This window comes from Trachypithecus francoisi, unplaced genomic scaffold, assembly GCF_009764315.1.
Source record: "Trachypithecus francoisi isolate TF-2019V2 unplaced genomic scaffold, Tfra_2.0 Lachesis_group3, whole genome shotgun sequence".
Lineage (NCBI taxonomy): Eukaryota > Metazoa > Chordata > Mammalia > Primates > Cercopithecidae > Trachypithecus > Trachypithecus francoisi.
The window spans coordinates 30,332,273-30,359,448 of NW_022681468.1; the positions used below are offsets into that span (position 1 = coordinate 30,332,273).

The 27,176-nt window shown below is 48.8% G+C and overlaps 2 protein-coding genes across 7 annotated transcripts in view; one reads left to right on the top strand and one right to left on the bottom strand.

The window, feature by feature from the left end:
* Positions 1–769: 769 nt before the first annotated feature.
* The window catches only part of LRRC74A (leucine rich repeat containing 74A), a 44,859-nt gene continuing 18,452 nt past the window's right edge, over positions 770–27,176 (bottom strand). For 2 of the 6 annotated variants that reach the window (XM_033187331.1, XM_033187327.1), the window contains 9 exons: positions 26,578–26,627; positions 26,156–26,237; positions 19,144–19,229; positions 18,176–18,370; positions 13,956–14,051; positions 10,616–10,762; positions 5,281–5,388; positions 4,220–4,302; positions 770–1,605 (listed from right to left, as the gene is read on the bottom strand). In XM_033187331.1, coding sequence (XP_033043222.1) covers positions 1,581–1,605; positions 4,220–4,302; positions 5,281–5,388; positions 10,616–10,762; positions 13,956–14,051; positions 18,176–18,370; positions 19,144–19,229; positions 26,156–26,237; positions 26,578–26,627 — 872 coding nt within the window. In that variant the 3' untranslated portion in view covers positions 770–1,580. Of the gene's footprint in view, positions 1,606–3,392; positions 4,303–5,280; positions 5,389–10,615; positions 10,763–13,955; positions 14,052–18,175; positions 18,371–19,143; positions 19,230–26,155; positions 26,238–26,577; positions 26,628–27,176 lie in introns of those variants that run through there. The other 4 variants (XM_033187329.1, XM_033187325.1, XM_033187326.1 and 1 more) reach the window with 3 other exon arrangements.
* The window catches only part of ANGEL1 (angel homolog 1), a 76,880-nt gene continuing 57,096 nt past the window's right edge, over positions 7,393–27,176 (top strand). The window contains exon 1 of the mRNA XM_033187318.1: positions 7,393–7,648. The gene's annotated coding sequence lies outside the window, so the exon portion shown is untranslated. The remainder of the gene's footprint in view (positions 7,649–27,176) is intronic.

A 27,176-nucleotide genomic window follows, 5' to 3' on the forward strand; every position in this document is an offset into this window, starting at 1 on the left:
TCCACCCAGTTGATGGAAATTCCATTTCAGGAACATGCTCAAGGTGGTGCCACTGAGCCTCCATGGTGCTCACTTGTCAGGAGAGGCCCTCTACCTATTGGTCACCAGTCCACACTGATTATTGCTGGGGGTCTTTGGTCCCAGCTCAGGGGGTCCCTGCAGAGCTACAGCTCTGCTGCCCTCATGCTATGTTTGGGGCAGGGGAGCTCTACCAGGTTGGGAGCCCAGACCAAGAGTCAGCCTCCAGGGCACAGCTCAGCTACTTGTTCTGAGGTCCTGCCAGACTTGAAGGCCTCCCTCTCCTCCTGGCAGTGCTGGGGAAGCTCCTCTGAGGGCTGCTGTGGCACCTTTCTCACTCTTCTCCTCAGTTCTGTTCTCCCCAGTGAGCTTAGGCTGTCGAAAATGTGCACTAGGAAGGGATGAGTCTTGCTAGAAACTTCTATCCTGGCCCTAAACCTCACAAAAGCAAAGACTTTAATAAGGAAGAGAAAGGGCAGGAATACAGCTAATGAGTGGGACATAAATTATTTCCAATAATGATTCTGCTGCATGTGCAGAGGGGTCTTGGTGTTCACCTCCACCCTTGGTGAAGGCAAGTGAAACACAAGGGATAGTGACTTGGTTCCTAGACCCTTCGCTGGTGTGCCAAAGCGTGGGTTACCAAATATCAGCCTTCCCTCGCCCCCTACACTTTCCCTACATTTCACCACTTACCCCAAACAATCACCAGGTGAATGTACTTGTTCATGTCACAGATGTTTATTGAGCATCTACTATGTGCCAAGCACTACATGGGGCTGCAGAGGGGCACAAGAAAGTTCCTGCCTTGCTAATCTACAATGGTGTCTGGTAAGATCAATCAAAACTCCCAAAGGTGCCTGTTTCACCCACTTAATCAGTGAATGCTGTTCTTGGCTATTCCTTTTTTCCTTCACTAAACTCTTCCTGTCTCCCCAGTTTCTTAATGAATTTAAAGGTGAAATGCAGAATGATAGATTCCTAGAACGGACTGGGAAGGCTTTATTGCAGCTGCTCCATTTTCAGGGGGAGCCACTGGGACTCCAAGGTCATGTGGCCAGGATGGGATGCCCGCTCTCTTGGTCTCCTGTCCTGGCTCCCTCCTTGTGACCCCACAGCATTTGTTTGCTTCTTAAAGGCCCTTGCCCTCATTCCCTCAGCATCTGTTCGCGCTGCCACTGCCTCCCACCATGGAGGTCTTCCCTGGACTCCATTTCTAATCACTATGACGATTACCTTCACGCTCTGACCTGCTCTCTGAGGCTCTTTCCCTGCTGCCTAGCAACCCCGTCACTCCCCAATTTGTCTGTGCAGCTCTTAACGAGGCTGCATTGACATGTCCCCTGGCGGTCACTAAAAGCAGAAGGTGGCCCCCGTGGTGACGGGCACACCACTAGCAGCCCAGGACGCCCAGAACCAAGCCAGACTTTATTTGCTTGTGCCCAGCCCTGGCCACAGCATCTGTCCATCGAGATTTCTGCCACCTCTTGCTCTCCTTCCTGCCACCATCCGACTTGCCAGGACTCCTCTCGCCGAGACTTCTTTCCAGACCAGACTTATTGCTATGGCTTCATTGTGTTCAACAAACTGGTACGAAAGGTAAGGGAAAGATGCTGAGCGCCCATACAGCCTCATGGCTGATGGGCAAGAATGTTAAGATAGGCTCAAATCCAAAGGAGACCATTTGTAAACCCATCTCTGTCCTTAGAGGTCATGCTGTTAACCATTGTATCTCCCCCACTACACATGTGTGCATGTGTGTGTGTGCGCACACACACACGCACACACACTTATGATAAGTACATGGGAAAGGCATGCAAATGTGCACTTAAGACCATTTGCAAGAGCCCTTTGGGGAGGCAGAATGAACTATGGAGGGAGATAAAAATGGACCTTCATTTTTTTCCCTTGCTATACTTCTGGGGGTTTAGTTTTTTTTTTTTTTTTTGAGATGGAGTCTCACTCTGTTACCCAGGCTATAGTACCATGGCGCAACAGCTTACTACAACCTCTGCCTTCCAGGTTCAAGCAATTCTCCTGCCTCAGCCTCCTGAGTAGCTGGGATTACAGGTGTTCACCACCACACCCAGCTAATTTTTGTATGTTTAGTAGAGGTGGGGTTTCACCATCTTGGCCAGGCTGGTCTTGAACTCCTAACTTCAAGTGATCAGCCTGCCTCGGCCTCCCAAAGTGCTGGGATTATAGGCGTGAGCCACCGCGCCCAGCCGGGTTTAGAATTTTTACAATGAGATATTATTTGTAACGTAAAACAATGATGAAAAGGATCATGCAACAATAAAAATTAAAACTCTGCTCCTCAATCACAGCTGATAAAGTGGCAGTGTGTGATCTGAAGGGCAATTTGAAGCGACCCCAAGGGCTCCCTGCTCGGGTGCTGAGACTCAGGGACCCAGACCCCAGTTCTGTCTCTCGAAGGCCATGTGACCTTGCCTGCAAACCTGGAGACTTTGCTGGACGTGAAACCTGGTCTGGAGCCTCTGAAATGGGCACTTGCCATCAGCTTCCCCAGGAACAAGAGGTGCCACTTTAGGTAGGGGGCAGGTGAGGAGGCACAGGGCAGGCTGCTGAGCAGCACAGGAGTGGGAGGCCCGGTGGTAGCAGGGCGGGCCTGAGCCACCTTTGGGGCCCTCTTGCTGGATGCCAGTGTCACTACTGAGTGACGTCCCCTGTGCTGGTCGCTGTGTGCATTTCTCCCACTCACTCCTTACAGCCCCCTCCCAGGTGCCACGGTTATCTCCCCGTTTTAAAGGGAGAGGAGATCCGCACACAGCTGCAGCCTTGTTCCGCAGAGCAGGGCTTGCAGCTGGGTCAGGCTGCCTTTCTTGTCTGCATTGTGGTTTCTCCACACGACGACTCTGAGTGGAGCAAAGGAAAGAGGCACTGGGAGAAGGCGCGTGGGGCAGGGCTGGATGGGAGGCCTTGTCCCACAGAAGCCCTTAAGAACACAGTCCAGCCACAGGGCCACCAAGACAGATGGGAACCCAGCTGCAGACCCAGGCTTGGCAGGGACAACTGTGTCCTGCGCCTGGGCTGGGCGGTCTAGCACAGTGAGAGACAGAACAGGTGTGGTCCCCTCAGGCCTGGAGTCTCGGCCAGAGTTGTCCTTCCCAGCTGTGAGAACTTGGCTGCTTTTCTTTTCTTTTTTTTTTTGAGACAGGGGCTCACTTTGTTGTCCAGACTGGAGTGCAGTGATGCAGTCTCAGCTCGCTGTACCCTCTGCCTCCTGAGCTCAAGTAATCCCCCCACTTCAGCCTCCCAAGTAGCTGGGACTTCAGGCATGCACTGCCATGTTCAGCTAATGTGTTTTTTTGGTTTTTAGTGGAGATGGGGGTCTCGCTCTCTTGCCCAGGCTTGTCTCGACCTCCTGGGCTCAAGTGATCCTCCTGTTTCAGCCTCCCAAAGTGCTGGGATTATAGGCATGGGTTACTGCACCCGGTGAACTTGGCTTCTTTGCTGCATGTCTCTAGAGCTCTGTTTCATCACTTGCTAAGTAGGGTGATGGCAGCATTGCCATGGGGCACCGTGAGGCTGAGAGCGTGCCTGTTGGGCAAGTGGAGAGGACAGGCATGTGATAGGGACTCATTGTGGGTTGCTTACAGGCATCACCGGCACCATGGGCCTGTCCTCTCTCTTCAAGGACTTCGGCCTAAGATACAACATCCTTCACTCGCCAAGCCACGGCAGAGTGCAGGGACCTGTAGTCCCTAACACACCATTAGCATTTGGTGCTTGTGTGCCTCCGCCCTCTGTCTAGGGCTCTGTCTCGCCCGAAACATTGCCTCCTCCCGCCTGAGCAACACTTTCTCTTTGGGCTGCAGGGGTGCCTAGTACACACCCCTATGGCTCCTCTCACCTCACCAGGGCCTAAAAATCTGCTCCCTTGCCTGTCCTCTTCCTGGGCTGTGAATGTGGGCTCCGGCACCTCCCGCTGGCGTCCCTAGCATCTGGCCCAGCAGCCAGCAGTGACTAATTCGGCTCAAGTTTCACTAAACAAGTGAATTGGGGATGAGAAGGAGGGTAGACAGCGGGGCCTGGCCTTGGCATGCAGGGAACAGGCGGGTGGGTGAAGCCGCAAGTAACAAAGTGTAGACAGGGCAGCCAGGGGAGCTCACATCAGCCCAGCCCAGCCCATCCAGGGCCCCTTGCAGAGAACGGGGAGCGACGTGGGGCCTGGGCTGACCTGAAGTTCACCATGCCTGTCTTCTCATCGAGCTTCTTTATCACCTCCCTGACCTGGTACTGGTTCAGAGGGACCTTGGTTTGCTGAGGAGGTGGATGGAACATGTGCAGTTAATAGAACTCTGTTCACCCCTCCCTACGCATGCCCCCCGCCCCCCACTACACACACACACCTTCCACACACACACACACCCCATCTACAATGCCTCACTCCTCCTGGGACTGTGGAGGGCAACTGATTGAGAGCTCAGGGGAAAACTTATTCCACAGCATGGAGGGGCTGGAAAAAGCTCCCTGCCCATGGGTCATTGTCTAGACTCCAAAGGGCCTCCCCTTTCTGGGGGCAATACGGGAGGAGGAGATCAGAGTCAGGTTGAGCGAGTGGCTGGGGAAGGGGACAGGACTCTCCTTTGCATCCTGTGAAGTTCATTCTTACTTCCTGCCGCTGAGTCCCGACCAGCCTCTTCGCCCCCGGCCTGAGCACTGGGCACCAGACACCGACTGCCTTATCCGTCCCTGCCTGGGCCCCGGGAACTTCTCCTCTGGAGTCCTACCTGCAGGGCCCAGGTCTCTCCTGGGATGCTCTGATGATAGACCCCTTCAAGTATGCATTACAGGGGGCTTTCAGCACCTTTGTTACATGGGGAGTGAGAGGAATGTGGGATTTCAGAAAAATGATATGGCCCAAGGTGGAAATGTTGGGACTCTGGGATGTGGTCTCCTCTCTCACTCCCTTTGTTATCTGCCTAGTAGTGAAATGCAATGGGGGGAAAAACCTCAAGATAGAAGATGTGTCTCTGGGTGGCATCTCGGGTCACCGGTGGCATCGAGCCATAGCACAGGAATGACTTCAGCAGGGGTTGAGGGAGGTCTTAGGTTCCCTCTGGGTCGAGATAAATGAGGGGAGTGTCCCATAGCCCATCCCAGGAAGCTCTAGGAAGTGCCCACAAGCTCTTTTGCTCCTTCTCCTCCTCTCCCCTCTCTCTGACACACAAACATACACAACAAACTCACTCACACTCACACTCACACTCAGCCTGTGGCCACTAGGACTTAGCGCACCTCTATCATCACCTTCTGGAACTCGTCCACAGACATCTTCATTGTCCCGGTAGGGTTCAAGCTCTTGAAGAAGTCCATGACCGTGATTTTGTGCTGGTCTGCATAGTTCTGAGAGAAGCAGAAGAGACCAGGAGCAAACACTTGGCCTTCTAACAGTGATCGCAGGTCCCCCTCACCTCCCACAAAAGGGTGGCCCGTGCTTCTAGGCCTAGCACGGCTGAGAAGGGCAGAAGACCAAAGTGAGGAGTCTGAGTCTCCCAGGTGTTGGCCGTTCCCTAAGACCAAGAGCCGAGTGCAGACCCACCAGGCCTGGCAAGGGTGCATGCCGGGATGATTCCTGTGTGCTCACCAGGCTTCCAGGAACCCCTTGGCACATTCCAAAGGTGGAAGAACTGAAGTCAAGGCTGTTCAGGTGTCGCAGTACCAACGGGATGGGGCATGATCATTATCTACGTATGTGATCTGTTAACACTGGTATGGACGGTGTGCTGTGGATGGTGGGCGGATGTTCAGAGATCAAAAAGTTAAACCACAACTGTATAATGTGATGGTTTGGCTCTATGAATTCCTAGGATTCTCACAGTTTCACGTTAATGCTCACATGGAAACATACTTTGTTAGAGTATTTTTAAAGGATATTTCATTTTTTTCATTTAAAAAATATAGTCATCCCTTGATATCTGTAAGGGATAGGTTCCAGGACCACCTCAGATACCAAAATCCACCAATATGAAAAGGCAGTCCTCCATATCCATGGGTTTCTCATTCCTCAAATGCTGTATTTTGGATCCATATTTGCATATGCAGAACCCACGGGTATGAAGGACTGACTGTATTTATTGAAAAAAATCCAAATATGTAAAAGTGGATGAAATGGCACAGTTCAAACCCATGTTGTTCAAGGGTCAAGTGTATTATTACTCACGTTGCAAGGCAATTTTAGATTAGCAGAAGAAAATTTTAAATATCACCCATAAATCTAATACCACCACACAGAGGCAATATCTTGGTGTGGACCCTTTTATCTTTTTAGCTATCTATCTGACATCAATCTGTCTAACTTCTGTCTATTTATAACATTATCATCTATCTTTTTTTTTTTTTTTTTTGGAGACGGAGTCTCGCTCTGTCACCCAGGCTGGAGTGCAGTGGCTGGATCTCAGCTCACTGCAAGCTCCGCCTCCCGGGTTCATGCCATTCTCCTGCCTCAGCCTCCGGAGTAGCTGGGACTACAGGCGCCCGCCACCTCACCCGGCTAGTTTTTTGTATTTTTCAGTAGAGACAGGGTTTCACCATGTTAGCCAGGATGGTCTCGATCTCCTGACCTCGTGATCCGCCCATCTCAGCCTCCCAAAGTGCTGGGATTACAGGCTTGAGCCACCGCGCCCGGCCTCATCTATCTTTATCTATCTACCTATCTATCTATCTATCTAATCTCTCATCTTTCTACTAAACCTACTGTTTTACAGAACCCACTGTTCACATGTGAACACCTTTTCAATGACATTATAATACTTTTCCTTTTTTTTTTTTTTGAAATAGAGTCTCACTCTGTCGCACAGGCTGGAGTGCAGTGGCACAATCTTGGCTCACTGCAACCTCCGCCTCCCAGACTCCCAGGTTCAAGCAATTCTCCTGCCTCAGCCTCCCGAGTAGCTGGGATGACAGGCATGCGCCACCATGCACAGCCTATTTTTACATTTTTAGTAGAGATGGGGGTTTCACCATGTTGGTCAGGCTGGTCTTGAACTTCTGACCTCAAGTGATCCTCCCACCCCGGCCTCCCAAAGTGCTGGGATTACAGGCATGAGCTACTGCACCCAGTCTTACAATATTACAATATTCTTTTAGGTCCTTTTTAAGCGTTTTTTTTCTCTTCCCCACTGTGACCCCCGCTTCCCCCCGGCCACCCTCCCACACCTTCCCCTCACTCTCAGAAACTCGGACAGGGTCCTGCTGTATCGATAGCTATTTCTGGCAACGTCCTGCTCAGGAAGCATTTCCTCAGGGCTCAGCCCTGGGGCCCTTGCTCTTTGTTCCCCACACTTCCCCTTCCGAAGTGCACGGCCTCCCACCCTTCCGGAGTGCCTCCCGAAGCTACATTTCCAGTTTTCCATCCTCCACGGCTGCTGACACCCCACCGGCACTTCAGTCAACACATCCGAGGTGCCCCTCATCCCCCGAATCCTGCGCACTGCTGCTGAGCGCTGTGGCAGATGCCGTGGGTGAGCCCGCGGCACCCACTGCTGTGTCTTCACAGCAGGCTTCTCATCCATGCAGAGGCTGGAAAGCGGAAAGCGACATTCCCCAAGCCCCCTTGCAGCTGGGGGTCAGAATGGATGGCCTTTGCCAAGCACCTGCCTGAGATGTAAGTGTGAGGCTTGTGTCTGATTTGAGAGAGGCAGGTGGTGGGCAGCGGCTGTGGTTGCTTCCTGACTGGGCAGGGCATTCTGCAGTCATGCAGCTTCTTGATTATAGCAGAAGGAGCAACCCTCTTGGCAACTCAGTTGGGGTGCTTTGACAGCCATTTCTGGAATCTAACAAGGGTCTGTTTGTTCAGCCCTCCTGACATTTCTATGGTCTCTCTCCCGTAATAAACCCCTGTGTGCTTAACCTAGTTGGAGTAAATTCTGTGGCCAGCAACTAAGAACCTTGCCCAGCTACTTTGGTAGGTGCTACTACTAAGACCCCACACAGCCCTGCCCTGGAGGAGTTCACAGGATTGCAATGAAAGGGTGAAGCCAAGGGCTTCAGGAACACAAAGGGCGTTCGCCCTTGACCAGGGAATCCAAGAAGCGTTTCCCTAGGAAGTGACATTGTGTAGAGACCTGAGAATGGGTAGGAATGAGCGAAACACAGAGGGCAAGAAGAAAAGTGTTCCAGGTGGAAGGACCTGCCCTGCCCGTACACAGGCCTGCAGTGAAGGGAGGGCTGATGCAAAGAGGGTCCAGAAGCACTCCAGTGGGGCTGGACTGTGGAGAGACAGGAAGGGCCAGGTGGCAGGCACTTTCCCCATCTGCACTTCCCTGCCTCTGGCAATCTTTCCTTCAGTCCCTTGGGCTTGAAATCTTGGGTTATCTTTGGGTTTCTCTTATCACAGGCCTTCTTATCCCAACACACACACACACACACACACACACACACACACACACACACACACTCACATGCATGCAATACACAACCCGACATACCCAGCCATTGGCCAAGTCCTGGAGATGTTTCCATAATGATAGCTCTTACATCTGCCCTTCAATTCCATTGTTATTCTCAGCCACGCCGTCATCTTACATCCAGAGTGCTACAATAGTGTGCTCATATGGTTTCCTACTTTTTTTTTTTTAACCCTCTTCAATTCACTCCCCATTGCCAGAACCCCTCAATCCTGCTGGATTTGCATCACATCCACTGCCCAACAGCTCTCACTGGCTCCCTGTTCCCGATGGAATCAAAGCCAAACTCGGAGCCTAAAATCTGAGGGCTGCCACTTGCAGCCCAGCCTCCCTTGCCAACTTTGCCTCTTGGGCTGCTCTATGAACCTGTAGTCGTGTGTTAGTATCCCTTGAACATGCTGCATGCAGTTCCACCTCAGCATCTTTGCTGGCGGGAGCCTCTCGCCGAAACACCCTCCCACACTCTGTGGCTCACCTCAGTCTTTGACATTCTTCAGGGCCCTTACCCGATCCCATCTCTTCCAGGAAATCATCCTTTTCTGGTTGCCCAATCCTACATTGATCTCTTATTTGGATTTTGACTACATTTTCTGCTTCTGTCACTTTTTAATTGTGTATCATATGACACCTTTTTTTTTTTCTCAGACAGAATCTCGCTTCGCCGCCCAGGCTGGAGTGCAGTGGCATAATCTCAGCTCACTGCAGCCTCCACCTCCAGGTTCAAGCGATTCTTGTGCCTCAGCTTCCCAAGTAGCTGGGATTATAGGCACCTGCCACCACGCCTGGCTAATTTTTGTATTTTTAGTAGAGACGGGGTTTCGCCATGTTGGCCAGGCTGGTCTCAAACTCCTGACCTCAAGTGATCCATCTGCTTCTGCCTCCCAAAGTGCAGGGATGACAGGCAGGAGCCACTGTGCCTGGCCATATGAAAGTTTCTATGATCTATGGGTCATCACTGTATCCATCCCATCTTTCCAACCAGATTGTCGGTCCCCTGAGGGGAAGGGCTGTGTTTGACTCTGCATGTCTTGTTTGATCTCCAAGATTCTTTTTGTGTGCGTCTTTAAAACAGGAGGCGGGGCCTCCACTTTGCACCAGACAGCTCCATTCCTGTTCACTGGAGCACCCTGCTCCCCTTGCAAAACAGGTTTGCCCTTGGTTCCATCTGAAGTCATCTTACTCGTACAAATACTTGACACCACTTTGCCTTCTAGAACTTTTCACATAGCAATTTTCATGTGGGAGCTCTTTTATTTAGTTCTGGAAACTGAGGCACAGAGCAGACCCATCAGGGGCAGGAAGCAGCCCAGGGACACATCCTGCAGAACGTGCATTGGCAGAGGGCCATCCCTATGCCTGCTCCCCAGATAGTAACCGCTCTGAGGCCAGCAGCAGACTCCTCGCCCCCACTGCAGGGTAAGAAGCCTGCCGTGGAAACACCAGAGCAGGGTCTGGGCACTGGTCTGTGAGACGATGGGACTGGAGGAGCAATAACATCCCTTTAGGTGCTAATATTCTCTGATTTTGTATTTCCACTGTTACATCTGCCTCCTGTGATTGCCAGAGCTAATCTAAGAAAAGATGAGTCGGGCGCAAGTTACCATTAGAAACAAAGGACTGAAGCGTCTCTTTGGCTGAAGCTGCCAGATAGCCATCCTGATCACAGGGATGTCTTGACCTCCTTACCAGCAGTTGGAAAGAAACTGTGTCTATAATAAGCGGGTGCTTGTTCTATATCAGGCAACCTTCTAAGCACTTCATGCATTTTACATAATTTGATTTTCCAAGCAATCCTACTGGGTGGCTACTGTTGTGCCCATTCTACAGGTGAAGAGACTGTGACCCAGAGAGCTTTAGTAACTTGCCTTTGGTCATACGCTAGCAGGTGGAGGAGCCCGGGTGGGAGAATTCATCCGGTCCACCTGTCCCCTTCAGCTAGATCTCAGCTCTTCCTTTCCTCTGGGGATCAGGAAGCACTGCTGAGGGATCTAGTAGCCACAGAGAATATTCATTCCATATCTGCAGTCCAAGGGACTGAGATATTCCTTATCAGAGAGGGCTGTACAGACACTGGCGGGGAGGGAAAGTCTGGAAACTGATTTGGAGCCATTAGCCAGCTTTCCCCAGGGCTCCCTGGAGGCCCTGAGAGGAAGGCAGGAGCTCACCTGGATCAGTTTCATGGGGTTTGTCAACAAAAAGATGGTTTTCTTGGCAGAGAGGCCTTGTACTGCCTTGAACACCACATCCAGCTGCGGGTGAATGGCATACACTCCGTCCAACGTTTTCATGAACTGCTCGGACACCAGCACGTTCTGTGGCAGGGAGAGAGGGGACCCATGATGATGAGGGCACTGCCATCATGACTGCCCAACCAGTGCACCCTACCCCTTCCACCCGAGCCAAAGTCAGGAAGTTTTGTCTCTTTCAGTTTGTTCTCAGTGCTGCTCCCGGACTGGGATAGTTCGGGTATTTTGGAGCTTGTAAACTGACTTGTAAGTTTCCTGTGTAATTTTGATGGGATGTTTTTGTTGAGTGCTGGTGGCTTGTCACCTGCTGCCAGCTCAGCTCTGCTCTCAGATGGCATCTGCATCTGACAGATGAGATATGGCTATGGAGTGGCAAGACGGTTCTTAAAGCCCTGAAATGTCCATGTCTGCGTGAGTGTTGTTCATCAGAGAAAGTGCCCTGGAAGAGGATCCCTGATTCCAATAAGTGACCAGGGACGAACTGGAAACTTCCCCTTCCCCTCTCAGAGCTGGTTTGTAGGGCATGGGAGAAAATGCGTCCCGTGAAATAGTGTTTCATCAAACCTGGGCTCCACCAGTTTGGTCAACCTGTTTCATTCCTCAGATGTGGCTTGGAGTACATTTCGCCCTTCCAAAGAATTAAACCCCTGCTTAAGGGCAGTAGGCTTTGTAGAGATTCTAGAGAAAGTTCTAGGAGCATCTACAGAAGAGGAATTTCCATACTATTCAAAGTTATGGCAGCATTGTTGACAAAGGGGAAGGAGAAGGCTAATTCAGGCTAGGCATGATGTCTCAAGTCTGTAATCCCAGCACTTTGGGAGGCTGAGGTGGGTGGATCACTTGAGTCAGAAATTCAAGAGCAGCCTGGCCAACATGGTGAAACCCCGTCTCTACTAAAAATACAACAAAATTAGCCAGATGTGGTGGTGGGTGCCTATAATCCCAGCTACTCAGGAGGCTGAGGCAGGAGAATCGCTTGAACCCGGGAGGCAGAGGTAGCAGTGAGCTGAGATTGTGCCACTGCACTCCAACCTGGACGACAGAGCGAGACTCCATCTCAAAAAAAAAAAAAAAAAAGAAGGCTAATTCAGACTTATTTGTTCTGGTAGGTTTGTTAAGTGCCAATGTGGTCACAGTGTACAGATTTATGGGCCGTCTACGGCCTAAACAGCACCATTTCTTTTTCTTTTCTTTTTTTTGAGACAGAGTTTCACTCTTGTTGCCAGGCTGGAGTGCAATGGCGCGATCTTGGCTTATCACAATCTCCGCCTCCCAGGTCAAGTGATTCTCCTGCTTCAGCCTCCCAAGTAGCTGTGATTACAGGCATGTGCCACCACGCCCGGCTAATTTTATATTTTTTGTATTTTTAGTAGAGATGGGGTTTCTTCATGTTGGTCAGGCTGGTCTCGAACTCCTGACCTCAGGTGATCCATCCGCCTCGGCCTCCCAAAGTGCTGGGATTACAGGTGTGAGCCACTGCACCTGGCCTAACAGCACCATTTCTAATGTTCTCTCAAATACACCAAGGCAGTGCCTGGGTTCACGCCTTCTGACATGTACTGCCTGGGAGAGGAAAATACAGATGCCAACAAAATCTGAATCTGCAGTGGAGATTCAGGGGCGAAGGCAGCATCCTGGCCTGCAGATTCAGAACCAGAGCATGAGGATGGGGAAAGGGAGGAAGACCCAGGAAGCACAAGAATGGCCTCGGGCAGGGAGGATGGGTGAGAGAACAAAGGGAAAGAAAAGCGACTATGTTTGACAATGTCTCAAAATCTGTGGCAAGTAAAAACCCACATTGTATTAATTATTCAGTTCTAAGGAGCTTGGGTTTAAATATTCAAAATGCCATCACTGGAGGCTGAGTGCAGCGGCTCACTTCGGGAGGCTGCGGTGGGTGGATCACTTGAGGTCGGGAGTTCGAGACCAGCCTGGACAACATGGTGAAACCTCATCTCTACTAAAAATACAAAAAGTTAGCCTGGCATGTTGGCACGCGCCTGTAGTCCCAGATACTCTGGAGGCTGAGGTACAGAATTGCTTGAACCCAGGAGGCAGAGGTGAGCCAAGATCGTGTCCTTGCACTCCAGCCTGGGCAACAGAGTAAGACTCTCTGTTTCAATTTCCTTATATGTAGAATGGGAAAATGAGGAAAAGTACTTGTTGTGGGTTGACTTTTGCCCCCTCCCAGAAAAAGATGTTGGAGTTCTAACCCCCAGGACCCATGGATGTGAATTTGTTTGGAAATAGGGTCTTTGCAGATGGTCAAGTTAAAATGAGGTGATTAGAGTGGGTGCTAATCTAATACGACTCTGTCCTTATATAAAGGGGACATTTGGATACAGAGACAGGGAGAATGCCATGTGAAGCAGAAGGTAGAGATGGGAGTGATGCTTCTACAAGCTGAGGAACACCAAAGCATGACAGGAACTACCAGAAGCCAGGGGAGAGGTCGGGAACAGATTCTCCCTCACAGCCCTAAGAAGGAATCAGGCCTGCTGACACCTTACTCTTGGACTTCCAGCCTCTAGAACTGTGAGACAATACATGTCTGTTGTTTCAGCCACCCAGTGTGTGGTACTTCACAGCAGCCTTAGGAAATTAATACAGTATTCTATCTACCTTCTAGAATAGGATAAAAATGAGCTGGCATATACAAAATCACTTAGGGAAAAAAAGAGTGTAAAATGGTAGACAAGTATAGGCTATTATCACATGCCACCCGTATGCTGATTCAGGCAAGAGTTCCCAGCAGGATCTGAAGTCACCTCCTGGGGCTTTCCTCCTTTATCAAGAGATATTCACCCAAAAATACTGCTCTGAGTCTAACAGGCCAACTCATGAAATGAAACTAAAGTATGTGTTTTAATACCCAGATTCTATAAATTTTGTGATTCTGGAAACATTCTGGGACCCAGGGCCACTCCATCAGAGAAGCTGATGTTAAAGAATTCCGTTTTGGAGTCCTCCTGCCTTTCTTTTTGGCATTTCCTTATCTCTATTCTCAGGTTTTCATAGCCCTAGTTTCTAGTATCTGGTAAATTATTTCTCACTATGATGTTACTGACTAAATAGCTACGCTTCCTAAAAGGATCCCTGGAGAGGGTTGAGTTGTAACAAAAGAAGTGACCCTTTCATGGAGCACTTGTGTGAGGGCCTGTGAGGGATAGAGCTGTTGGCTCCGGCCAACACAGAGTATAGAGTGGACAGGGTCACTGGCTTGTGCCCAGACACAAGCAACTACCATTTGATCACTTACAGAAATATCAAGCTCTTCCATCCTGGATTTGGGGTTCCTCTTGATAGCCAGGATAAGTAAAATAGCCCCATCCATACTTATGGGATTCAGGTAAAGCTATAGAGGGAGAATCAAGACAAGAGGAGGCTGAGATGGGAGGATGAGGCTGGCCCAGAGCACAGTTGCTACATCTCATCAAATCACAACCTCTGTCTCATACCCAGACTTCTCTGTAAGTAATTATCTCCTTATCCATCTGTTTGTTTATCCATCTGTCTGCCTATCTCACTGCTCATCCATTCATCCATCCATCCATCCATCCACCCACCCACCCACCATCTGTCCATCTTACTACTCATCCATCCAACCATCTATCTATCCATCCATTCATCCACTTATCTACTCATCCATCTCACTGCTCATCCATCCGCCCATCCATCCATCCATTCATCCAACCACCAACTTATCCATCTCACTGCTCATCCATCCGCCCATCCATCCATCCACCCACCCACCCACCATCTGTCCATCTTACTACTCATCCATCCAACCATCTATCTATCCATCCATTCATCTACCTGTGCATCTACTCATCCATCCACCATCTATCTATCCATCCATTCATCCAACCACCAACTTATCCATCTCACTGCTCTCCCCTCCATGCATCCATCCACCCACCCACTCATCTGTCCATCTCACTGCTCATCCACCCAACCATCTATCTGTCTATTCATTCACCTGTTCATCTCCTCATCCATCCACCTCTCATCTATCCATCCATCCATCCATCCATCCATCCATCCACTCACTTATCCAACTCACTGCTCATCCATCCATCCATCCACCCACAGATCTGTCCATCCAACTGCTCATTTATCCAACCATATATCTATCCATCCATCCATTCATCTACCTGTGCATCTACTCATCCATCCACCTGTCATCCATCCATCCATCTAGCCATCCATCCATCCAGCCAGCCATCTGTTCATCTCACTGCTCATCCATCCATCCATCCATCCATCCATCCATCCAGCACATATTAATTAGAGGCTTGCCATATGCCAGCTACTGGACTAAGCACTGAGGGACACATAGGCAGACATGGCAAGGTTTCTGCCCTTGGGTAGCTTAACACTGTAACTGGGGGAGAAAGGCAAACAAGCCAATAGCATCAGAAGTGTTATGACAGCAGTGACAGAGGTACACCTGGGTACTGCAGGAGCAAGGAAAGGAGCATGCAGCATAGGGGAGGGGACCATGGAGCTAAGCCTTGCAGGACTAATGAGGATTAGTGAGGTCTGAGGAAGGGGGGCAAAACCAGAGGAGGAAACAAGATTCACCAAAGAAGTAAAAAGTAGGCAAGTGCAAAGGCATAGGTGTGTGAAACAGCACGAGATGTTTGTGAGCAGAAGCAGAGAGAATGAGGCCACAGAGCTGGGATGGACCACATCGTGGAGAACCTTATAGGCTTGGAGAAGGAACAAGGACATTATCCCAGTGGTGCTAGGAGCTGCTGAAGCATGGATAGAAGTTAACAGAAGGGACTCTGGAGCCTGGTGGCTTTGCTTACCAGCTGCCTGGCGTTTCATTAATTCCCTGATCGCTTTGTACTTATCACCTATGGCTGCCCTGAGGACTTACCATACCAATTCAGGCAAAGCATTAAAATGAGTGCCTGGTAAGCAGTATGCTGTCAATGAACAATAGTTCTTATTATTGAAGGCTTTCAGCTAAGTGGCTTCATCATGAGGCAGCCAAAACTCTTACTGAGCACCTAGTATATGTCAGCTGTGTTCCAGGCTCTGATATACTCCTGTAAGAAAATGCAGGCCTGGGGCCCAGGCCTCGTGGAGCTCAGCATCTAGAATCCTTTGCTGGACTCACTTTCTAATGGGAATTCCTTATTTTTCCAAGTTTAGGGAAATGGGCACCAGGGCTGGATGTGGAGACCCATAGATAATTCCTGTGGCAAAGTTGATGTGGTTTCCATGGTGGCCAAACTAAGACTTCTGTCTTAAACTTTTCTCTTTTACTTCTAAAACGTTTTAGAAAATTGAAATATATTAATTACATATGGTAATTGCGGAAAAATGAGAAAAGCGGCAAAAATGGTTTAAACCATATATACCCACAAAACAGCAAAGCCCCCTATTGCCATTTTGCTGAGGCAACTGCTTAGTCTTTTAAAATTCAGTTTCTCAGACTGTCCCTGGCTTCCTCAGCCAATGGGGCTGAGCCACCCACAGCCTGGATCAGTCTCTATCTGAGTTGTGCCTGGCCCCACTCCACCCCAGCTGGGACTCCCAGATCTACTGGTCACTAGACAGCCAATCTGTTTGGTCTGTAGTCACTGTGCTCCTGCCTGTCAGAATCTGGCTTCCTCCTGTCCTCTTAGCAGCTCCTCATGGTTGTCCTCTCAGATGGCATCCCCTTCCTCACTGTTTCCTTACTGTTTTTTTTCTTCAGGACCCTGACATCTGTGGTCTCCCCAGTCACCCTCACATATTGAGGGATTTGGAGTTGCCGTGGAAAACCAGGTAGAGCAGGCTTCCCTCTGCCTCCTGCTACTTGTGTGGCGTAAGCAAGTCACACAACCTCAGTTTTCTCATCTGACAAGTAGGGCTAACAGAGCCCACATTACCAGGTGAGGCTATGAGTAATGAGAGCTGGCTCTTGGCAGGAGCCCCAGAAAGGGAGATGATTAATAGAAGTCCTCACCTTTCATTTATTTTCCAACCACTCAATAGCATCTATATTATAAATTAGCATCTACAAGTAAATTAATTTAAAATGAAATATGTATTCATTAATTCTTTCATTTGATGAATATTCACTGGGCTTCTACTATGTGCCCAACACTATGATAGGTATGAGGGACTAGGTATAAGGAGTTTAATGATGGGAAAACCAGTCTTTGATCTTTTTTTTTGAGACGGAGTCTCGCTCTGTCACCCAGGCTGGAGTGCAGTGGCATGGTCTCGGCTCACAGCAACCTCCGTCTCCTGGGTTCAGTGATTCTCCTGCCTCAGCCTCCCAAGTAGCTGGGATTACAAGCATGCACAACCACGCCTGGCTAATTTTGTATTTTTTTTTTTTTTTTTTGAGACAGAGTCTCGCTTTGTCACCCAGGCTGGAGTGCAGTGGCCGGATCTCAACTCACTGCAAGCTCCGCCTCCCAGGTTCACGCCATTCTCCTGCCTCAGCCTCCCGAGTAACTGGGACTACAGGCGCCCGCCACCTTGCCTGGCTAGTTTTTTGTATTTTTTAGTAGAGACGGGGTTTCACCGTGTTAGCCAGGATGGTCTTGATCTCCTGACCTCGTGATCCGCCCGTCTTGGCCTCCCAAAGTGCTGGGATTACAGGCTTGAGCCACTGCGCCCGGCCTTTTATTTTTATTAGAGACAGGTTTCACCATGTTGGCCACACTGGTCTTGAACTCCTGACCTCAAGTGATCCACCCACTTTGGCCTCCCAAAGGGCTGTGAGCCACCGTACCTGGCCCAAACACAGTCTTCGTTCTGATGAAGCTTTCACATTCGAGGGGATGACAGGTGAGCAAAGAGCCCTTATGTGCATGGAATTAGAAAGGGCAGAGCAAGGGAGAGCACCGGGTGGACTGAGGCCAGAGGGGCACTTGGGGCTCAGCAAACGGGATCTGAGCAACAGGAAGCCATGTGGGGGTCTAAGCTGAAAGACAGGAGACTGAGGGGCTGGAGGAAGGGGAATGGACGTCAGATTTGTGTTCAAAAAGCACATTCTGAGGGCTAGGCACAGTGGCTCATGCCTGTAATCCCAGCATTTTAGGAGACTGAGGTGGGAGGACGGTTTGAACCTGGGAGGCGGAGGTTGCGGTGAGCCGAGTTTGCACCACTGCACTCTAACCTGGGGGACAGAGCCAGACCCTGTCTCAAAAGAAGAAAAAAAAAATCACACTCTGGTGGCAATGTGGAGAAGATCCTGAAGGAGACCCAGATGGGAGGAAGGAAGCCCTATTAGGAAGATCTGTAGTGCACCAGGGAGCACTGAGGGTGACACTGGCTTTATAGTAGAGAATGGTCACTGCATTTACAGCCAAGAGGTGGTAAAAAAAAAAAAAAAATACATGCATATATGAAGTACAGATGTTTCCAATTATTCTCTCCAGTATTATGCAGCCCCCAACTCACCCCAACACACACACACACACACACACACACACACACACACAAAATAGCACCTTTCCAGCTGAAGACTACCTTCAGAACTCTGAGGCTTTCATTGGATTCCAGTCCTTTGCTGATTTTGGAGGCCCCTTCATTGCCAATGTCATTGCCGCCGACATCCAGGTAGACCAGGCAGCTGTTGAGTCGGAGAACCTCCCCTAGGGCCACAGCCCCCTCATTCCCAAGGCCATTCATGGAAAGATCCAGCTTTGTCAGGGTTACATTACCCTCCAGGAAGAGGGGAGAACAGCACCAGCATCAAGGTTGCGCGTGACTCATCCAACCACGAGGGCCCTGACTTCCACCCCCTGTTGGCATCCAGACTGGGCGCTCAGTGGTCCCCAGGACTGATGGATTTGCCACATCATTCAGAGCTCCCAGATGGGCTCAGTCTCAAGTGCTCATGAGACTCCCTCCCTTTGGCTTCTGGTCATTCCCTACCCACTAATTAAACTGCCCTCTTGAAGTGTATCCAAAGATGCCACTCTGGCCTCAGCAGATATGATTTATACTAAAGAATAATGTGCAGGCCAGGCGTGGTGGCTCACACCTGTAATCCCAGCACTTTGGGAGGCGGGCGGATCACAAGGTCAGGAGTTCGAGATCGGCCTGGCCAATATGGTGAAACCATGTTTCTACTAAAAATACAAAAATTAGCTGGGCATGGTGGCGGACACCTGTAGTCTCAGCTACTCAGGGGGCTGAGGCAGGAGAATCGCTTGAACCCGGGAGGTGGTGGTTGCAGTGAGCGGAGAATGCACCACTGCACTCCAGGCTGGGCCACACAGTGAGACTCCATCTCAAAAAAAAAAGAATAACGTGCATCCAGGAATTGTGGGAGGGAGACATTGGTCTTGAAAAGTATCTGATGAGAGCTCAGTACACCCTCATTGATGGTGACCATTGATGGTGACCATGAGGAAGAGGCTTAGGATGGCAGAATGGGAGGCCCTGGCTATCTTCAATTGGACTCCACCCACCCCTCCTGGAGAGTGCCTTACCCGGAGACCGTTGCACAAGGCCACAGCTCCCCTTGTGTGGAAGTTATTCCAGCTCAGATCCAGTGACGTGAGCCCCACATTGATGGCTGAAACAGGGAGGGAACTGGCTTAGCATCTCCCACAGCCCAGAAAACCCATTCTCAGAGTTAACAGATGCCCATGACATTGGGGATAAAGACCACTCAGTGGTCATGCAAAGTAAAATTCTCAGATAATAATTTTTTTAGTTATTCATTTAAACACAAAATTGTAAGATGATCCCCAAAGCTGGCAAAGATGTGGTGAAATAATCCTCCTTACACAGTTTAGGTGGGAAGGAAATTGGTATAGTCTATTTGGCAGATATTATCTGATCACAGATATTTTCCCATTAAAATATGCACACTCTATCACTCACCTCTGAGACTCTATCTAAGACGACAGCACAGAATCTGGGAAGAGCAAGGTGCTTGTAGATGTTTACCATGGCATCATTTATAAAAGTAAGAATTAGCCGGGCACAGTGGCTCACGCCTGTAATCCCAGCACTTTGGGAGGCCAAGGTGGGCAGATCACGAGGTCAAGAGATCGAGACCATCCTGGCCAACATGGTGAAATTGCATCTTTACTAAAAATACTAAAATTAGCTGGGTGTGGTGGCATGTGCCTTTAGTCCCAGCTACTTGAGAGGCCGAGGCAGGAGAATCGCTTGAACCTGGGAGGCAGAGGTTGCAGTGAGCTGAGATCGTGCCACTGTATTCCAGCCTGGCAATGGAGCCAGACTCTGTCTCAAAAAAAAAAAAAAAAAAGTAAGAATTATTTGGCCAGGCATGGTGGCTCACCTGTAATCTCAGCACTTTGGGAGGCCAAGGCAGGTGGATCACCAGAGGTCAGGAGTTTGAGACCAGCCTGGCCAACATGGTGAAACCCTGTCTCTGTCTCTACTAAAAATACAAAAATTCACTGGGCGTGGTGGCTCACACATGTAGTCCCAGCTACTCAGGAGGCTGAGGCAGGAGAATTGATTGAACCTGGGAGGCGGAGGTTGCAGTGAGCCAAGATGGCGCCATTGCACTCCAGCCTGGGTGACAGAGCAAGACTGCATCTCAAAAATAAATAAATGAATAAAAGCAAGAATTATTTATCTGGTGGAATTTTATAAATTAAAATAGAAGCAGCTGGAAAACATCTTCAGGGGCTGTATTTACACAGGAAGGCTGTGATGGACCTGGCATATTACGTCACGTGATGTCTTTATCATGGCAGGCCATGGCTGCAGTGGTGACTCCAGAATTTCTCTCCAGGAGAGGCTCAGGGGCACAATGAGTTGGAAGTGGGGAGGCATCAGGCTTGGTGAGAAGCTGGGTTTGCACAGAAATCATACTTTTGTTTTGACCTGAAGATGATTTTGCTTACATGTTCCACAGGGTTGGAACATCCTATTTAAACACACTATTATTGTTGTTTTTATTTGGGTAGGACAGTTATGCCAAGGAGGCCATTGATGGAAAGGCTAAAGTCCTCTTGAACCATTACTGAATGGGAGGAACTGCCTTTAGGCCTCTGGCCCAGGAATAATGTCTTATTTCTTTTCTTTTTCTCTTTCTTTTTTTTTTTTTTTTTTTTGAGACAGAGTTTTGCTCTTGTTGCCAGGCTGGAGTGCAATGGCACAATCTCGGCTCACTGCAACCTCCACCTCCTGGGTTCAAGTGATTCTCCTGCTTCAGCCTCCCGGGTAGCTGGGATTATAGGTGCCTGCCACCACGCCCAGCTAATTTTTTGTATTTTTAGTAGAGACAGGGTTTCATCATGTTGGCCAGGCTGGTCTGGAACTCCTCACCCCAGGTGATCCACCTGCCTCGGCCTCCCAAAGTGCTGGGATTATAGGCATGAGCCACTGCAGCTGGCCTATTTCTTATTTTTTATGAACAGTGCACTATGTTCTGATCATGCTTCTCTTTGTGTCAACCCTCAGTGTGAGTTTTTAGTAAAAAGTGCACAACACCTTATATAATTTTGGGAACAAACTTTCTCCTGTCTTCATTACCACCTCTCCTTTCTCCCTCACTCTCTTCTTACCCTTATTTCCTCTTCTCTGCCAGTTCCCTCATTTAAGCCACACCTTACACACCCGCATCACTCAAATGGCCACACACGTTAGATTGTAATTCTGATCTCACCACTTACTACATGTGTGATTTCAGGCAGGTTACTTATCCTTCCTTTACATTTGTTTCCTTATCTGTACAATGGAGAAATCAACCTATATAGAGTTTTTATGAGGATCGATGTAAAATGCCCAACATGATGCCTGTCACATAGCAATCACTTCAAATAATAAGTGTTTTTTTTTTTTAATTTTTTGTTTTTTTTTTTTTATTTTTGAGACGGAATTTCGCTGTTGTTGCCCAGGCTGGAGTGCAATGGCGCGATCTCTGCTCACCGCAACCTCTGCCTCCCAGGTTCAAGCTACTCACCCTCTCGAGTAGCTGGGATTATACACCCAAGTCACCACGTCCAGCTAATTTTTTTGTATTTTTAGTAGAGACAGGATTTCACCATATTGGCCAGGCTGGTCTTGAACTCCTGACCTCAGGTGGTCCACCCGCCTCAGTCTCCGAAAGTGTTGGGATTACAGGCATGAGCTACCGCACCCAGCAATAGTAAGTGTTTTTAAAAGCTGCATTTGCAGTACGATTATAACAATTTTAAAAGAGGGCACAGGCCGGGCACAGTGGCTCACGTCTGTAATCCCAGCACTTTGGGAGGCCAAGGAGGGTGGATCACTTGAGGTCAGGAGTTGGAGACCAGCCTGGCCAACATGGTGAAAACCCATCTCTACCAAAAATACAAAAAAATTAGCTGGGCATGATGGCTTGGGTGTATAATCCCAGCTGCTCAGGAGGTTGAGGCATGAGAATTGCTTGAACCTGGGAGGCAGAGGCTGCAGTGAGCCAAGATCGTGCCACTGCATTCCACCCAGCCTGGGCGACAGAGTGAGACTCCGTGTCAAAAACAAACAAAAAAGAGAGCACAGTCTGTCTCACGTTAAATTTATGACCTCAGCTTTCAGACAGAGACTCAAACTGCCCCACATGGAAAGGTGCTTCCATTACATGTTGCTCCTCCCTCCTACATGGTATTTTATACCTCCTGCCCTCCCATCAACCCTAGTGATATGAACTGAACTTTCAGCTGAAGATCTTGCCTCCTACTTCACTGAGAAAATAGCAGCAATGACAGGCTTCAAATGCCACCATGAAATCTATCCACTTACCTGCACCTGCACCACCCTTTCCTCGTCTGTTTTTCCATGAATGAACTGTCCCTCCTGCTCTCTCAGGCTGGCAAGCTCTGCACTTCTGTTCTGGACTCCATTCCCTGCAGCCTTCTCATGGACTTTGCTCCTGTAATTACCTCCTTCTTCTTCTGTAACATCAGTTTCTTCTTTCTTCCTCTCAGCATTTTCCATCCTTAAGAACCCTCCTTGGACTCTATGTCTCCCTTGGCTCCTGCCCCCTCTTTCTGTTCCAACTTTCCCAGCAGAACTTCTACAGTTGCCTATAGTGTTCTTTTTGCTTTGCATCCTATTTTCTATTTTTAGAGGACAGGGTCTCATTCTGTTGCTCAGGCTGGAGTACAGTGGCATGATCACAGTTCACTATAACCTCTAACTCCTGGGCTCAAGCAATTCTCCCACCTCAGCCTCCCAAGTAGTTGGGACTATAGGCATGTACCACCATGCCCAGCTAATTTTTGATTTTTTTTTTTTTTAGATGAAGTCTCACTCTGTCACCCAGGCTTCAGCAGGATCTCGTCTCACTGCAACCTCTGCCTCAAGGCCAGGCTGGTCTTGAACTCCTGACCTCAGGTGATCCACCTGCCTCAGCCTCCCAAACTGCTGGGATTACAGGTGTGAGACACTGTGCCCGGCCTAATTTTTGAATTTTTTGTAGTGAGAGGGTCTCACTATGTTGCCCAAGCTGGTGTTGAGCTCCTGGCTTCCCATCTTAGCCTCCCAAAGCACTGGGATTACAGGCATGAGCCACTGTGCCAGGCCTCCATTTTCAACTCAACCTCCTCCAGTTGGGTTTCCATACTCACCCACTCCGCTAAAACAGCACTTCCTCTTTTTTTTTAATTTTAAGTTCAGGGGTACATGTGCAGGTTTGTTATATAGGTAAACTTGTGTCACAGGGTTTGTTGCACAGATTATTTCATCACCCAAGTATTAAGCCTAGTACTCATTATTTTTCCTGTTCCTCTCCCTCCTCCCTCCCTCCACCCTCAGTTAGTCCCCAGTGTCTGTTCCCCTCTCTGTGTTCGTGTGTTCTCATCATTTAGCTCCCACTTATAATTGAGAACAGGTGGTATTTGGTTTTCTGTTCCTACATTAGTTTGCTAAGGATAATGGCCTCCAGCTCCATCCCTGTTCCTGCCAAGAACATGATTTCACTGTTTTTTTTTTTTTTTTGTAACTGCATTGTATTCCATGGTGTATATGCACCACATTTTTTTTTTTAATCCAGTCTACCACTGATGGGCATTTAGGTTGATTCCATGTCTTTGTTACTGTGAATAGTTAAAATAGTACTTTCAAAGCCACTAACTCTCCATGCTGCCAAGTGGCATGGTCACTATTTTATCCTTGTCTTATTTGACCTCTTAACAGCATTTGATGCAACTGCCGACCTTCTTCCTGAACTGCTCCCTTCCTTGGCTCCTGCCACCTCACTTTTCTGGTATCCCTCCTATTTGACTGACCACTCCTTAGGCTCCTCTTCCTCCTCTGTGAAACCTAAAAATGTTGGAGTGACCCAAAGGTCAGTTCGATGGCCACCTACTCAACTCTCTGTCTACACTCCCTGCCTAGATGACCTCATCTTGCCTCATGGTTTTAAATACATCTATATACCTATGACCCACAAATGTGTATCTTCAGCCCTGATCTCTTCACCAAGCTCTAAACTCATACAGCGAACCATCTACCTGACTTCTCTATGTAGGTGTCAAATGGCCATTGCAAACATCACATAGCCAAAATGGAAAACGGGGCTCCTATCTCCTGTCCCTCCTGTCTCTGTTACTCCCTGAGTTGTCTCCATCCATGTAAACAACACCGTCATCCAACCAATAGCTGAAGCAAAATGACCATGAGTCTATCTCTCTCTCTTTCCCCCATTCTTCACATCAGCAAGTCCTTTTGGCTTTACCCCCAAAATATATTCTGAATTCATTCACTCTTCTCTATCCCCACCTCCTCCCTGAGCTCAAGCTCTTTTCCTGTCTTGCTTAGACTCCTGTGACAACTTCGTTTTTTCTACTCATTTGCCTGGGGATGACTATTTAGGTTGTTACTATTTTTTTTTTCTCTTTTATGATGATGCTGTAATAACCTCCTCACACATTTCTCTGTGTATGTGTGACAGCTTCTCTGAGACAATTCCCCTTGATGGGAGGGAATTTCTGCATCAGACAATAGACACATTTTCAAGTTTACCAAGGATTGTCAAGTTGTTCTCAAAAGTGCCCGGCAGCTTAGAAGTATTCTTATTTTGCTCGGTTGTCCGCAGCCTTTGACATTCACTGGCTTTAAACTTTCACAGCTTTAATAGATGACAAGGAGAACCTTTCATTTCTCTAATTAGTAAAGAGATTTGGGCACTCGACTTTCTTCAAGGCATTTACCTTGACCATTGCTCTATTGAGGCTACTTATCATTGTCTAATTGAGCTAAGGATCTTTTATCAACATTCTGAATACTAATTTTTGTACTCTACAAATGCTGCAAATGTCTACCCCCTGTCTGTTGCTTGTCTTTTGTTTTTGTTTTTGAGACAGAGTCTCCTTCTGTTGCCCAGGCTGGAGTACAGTGGCGCGATCTCGGCTCACTGCAACCTCCACCTGTTGGGTTCAGGCAATTCTCCTACCTCGCCTCCCGAGTAGCTGGGACTACAGGTGCACACCACCACATTTGGCTAATTTTGTGTTTTTAGTAGAGATAGGGTTTCACCATGTTGGCCGGGATGGTCTTGATATCTTGACCTTGTGATCCACCCACCTTGGCCTCCCAAAGTGCTGGGATTACAGGCATGAGCCACCATGTCCAGCCTGTTGCTTGTCTTTTAAGGTTGTTCCTGGTTATGTGTCTTTTTATGATATGCATGTTTCAAATGTATTGTTGTCAAATATGGGAATTTTTAAAACTTTTAGGTTCAGGTGTACATGTGCTGGTTTGTTATATAGGTAAATTGCATGTCTCAGGGATTTGGTGTACTGATCATTTCATCACCCAGGTAATAAGCATAGTACCCAAAAGGTACTTTTCAATTGCTTTTGGACCGTTTACGCTTACTGGGCCTTACTTAACAGTCATTAGCCTTCCTGAGATCAGCCAATTGTTAGTTGTTTCTATGTTCTTCTAATCGTTGTAAAGTTTTGCTTCCCATGTTCAGGTGTTTGCTGCTGCTGCTTCTTCCCCTCCCCCTCCCTGTCCCCCTCCCTCTCCCTCTCCCCCCCCCCCCCCTCCCACTTCCTCTCCCTATCCCTTCCCTCTCCCTCTCCCACTTCCTCTCCCTCTCCTTCTCCAACTCCCTCTCCCTCTCCTTTTGAGACAGGGTCTCTGTTGACAAGGCTGGAGTGGAGTGGCATGATTATAGCTCACTGCAGCCTCGACTTTCTAGGTTCAAAGGATCCTCCCACCTCAGCCTTCCAGGTAGCTGGGACTACAGGTGTGCACCACCATACCTGGCTAATTTTTTGATATTTTAAAGAGACAGGGGTCTCCCTATGTTGCCCAGGCTGGTCTTGAACTCCTGGGCTCAAGCAATCCTTCTGCCTCAGGCTCCCAAAGTTCTGGGATTACAGGCATAAGCCACTGCACCCAGCCAATTCTGAATATATTTTGGGCATGGTTTACATCACTTTTATAATCACAACATTTACAAATAATGTTAAAAAGGGAGATTCAGCTCTGCCAAGTAATCCTCCCCTATCCCTCCCCTTTGCTGTCCCTTCCTCCAGGGAGACTCACCCAGCATCTGGCCCAGTTGCTCCCCTCCTATATCAGAGAATTGGTTGTGACTGAGATCCAGCTTCTTAATTCGGTAATTGGTCTACAGAAACAAACAGGGGAAAGAGAAGGATTTTTTGTCTTCTGATTGTAAATATCTTACTTATCTCAGGGCAGTATGATGGCAGGGCTCTCATGTACCAAAAATTAGGTGAAGACGTTATCTTAGGCATTTTTTGTTGGACTGTACTGGGAGAACTTAGTGCCATATAAACAGCTCTACCATTTGCTGCGGCTTTTGCTGGGGTTGGCAGGGTCTAAACACTCCCCAGTCCCTAACATGTGAAAGTAGCCTCAGGTCACTGTGCCCATAGCAGCCCCAGGTTGCCCAGATCTCCCAGGGACATCACCCACGTGGCTTGGCTGCACTCCCTGCCTCTTACCGACAGGGCTTGGCAGAGCGGTGCTGCGGATTCTTCCTTGAAGTCATTTCCTGTAGTGAGGGTGGTGTGTCAGCGATGCACTGCTAGTTCACCATGGCCTCTCCCACCCCCTACCCCTCCCAGTCCATTTCCCTTTAGAACAATCAGACAGAGAAACTTTGGGAGGTGGAAGTGGGAGGATCGCTTGAGCCCAGGAGTTTGAGACCAGCCTGGGCAACATAGTGAGTCCTTGTCTCTACAAAGAATTTTTTAAAAAATTAGCCAGGCATGGTGGCATGAACCTGTGGTCCCAGATACTTTGGAGGCAGAGGTGGGAGGATCACTTGAACCCAGGAGGTCGAGGCTGCAGTGAGCCATGTCGGTGCCACTGCACTCCAGCCTGGGTGACAGACCAAGATCCTGTCTGGAAAAAAAAAAAAAAAGAAAAGGAGCCTGGGCATGGTGGCTCATGTCTGTAATCCCAGAACATTTACAGGCCAAGGTGGGTGGATCACCTGAGGTCAGGAGTTCGAGACCAGTCTGGCCAACATGGAAAACCCTGTCTCTACTAAGAATACAAAAATTAGGCAAGATGGTGCATGCCTGTGGTCCCAGCTACT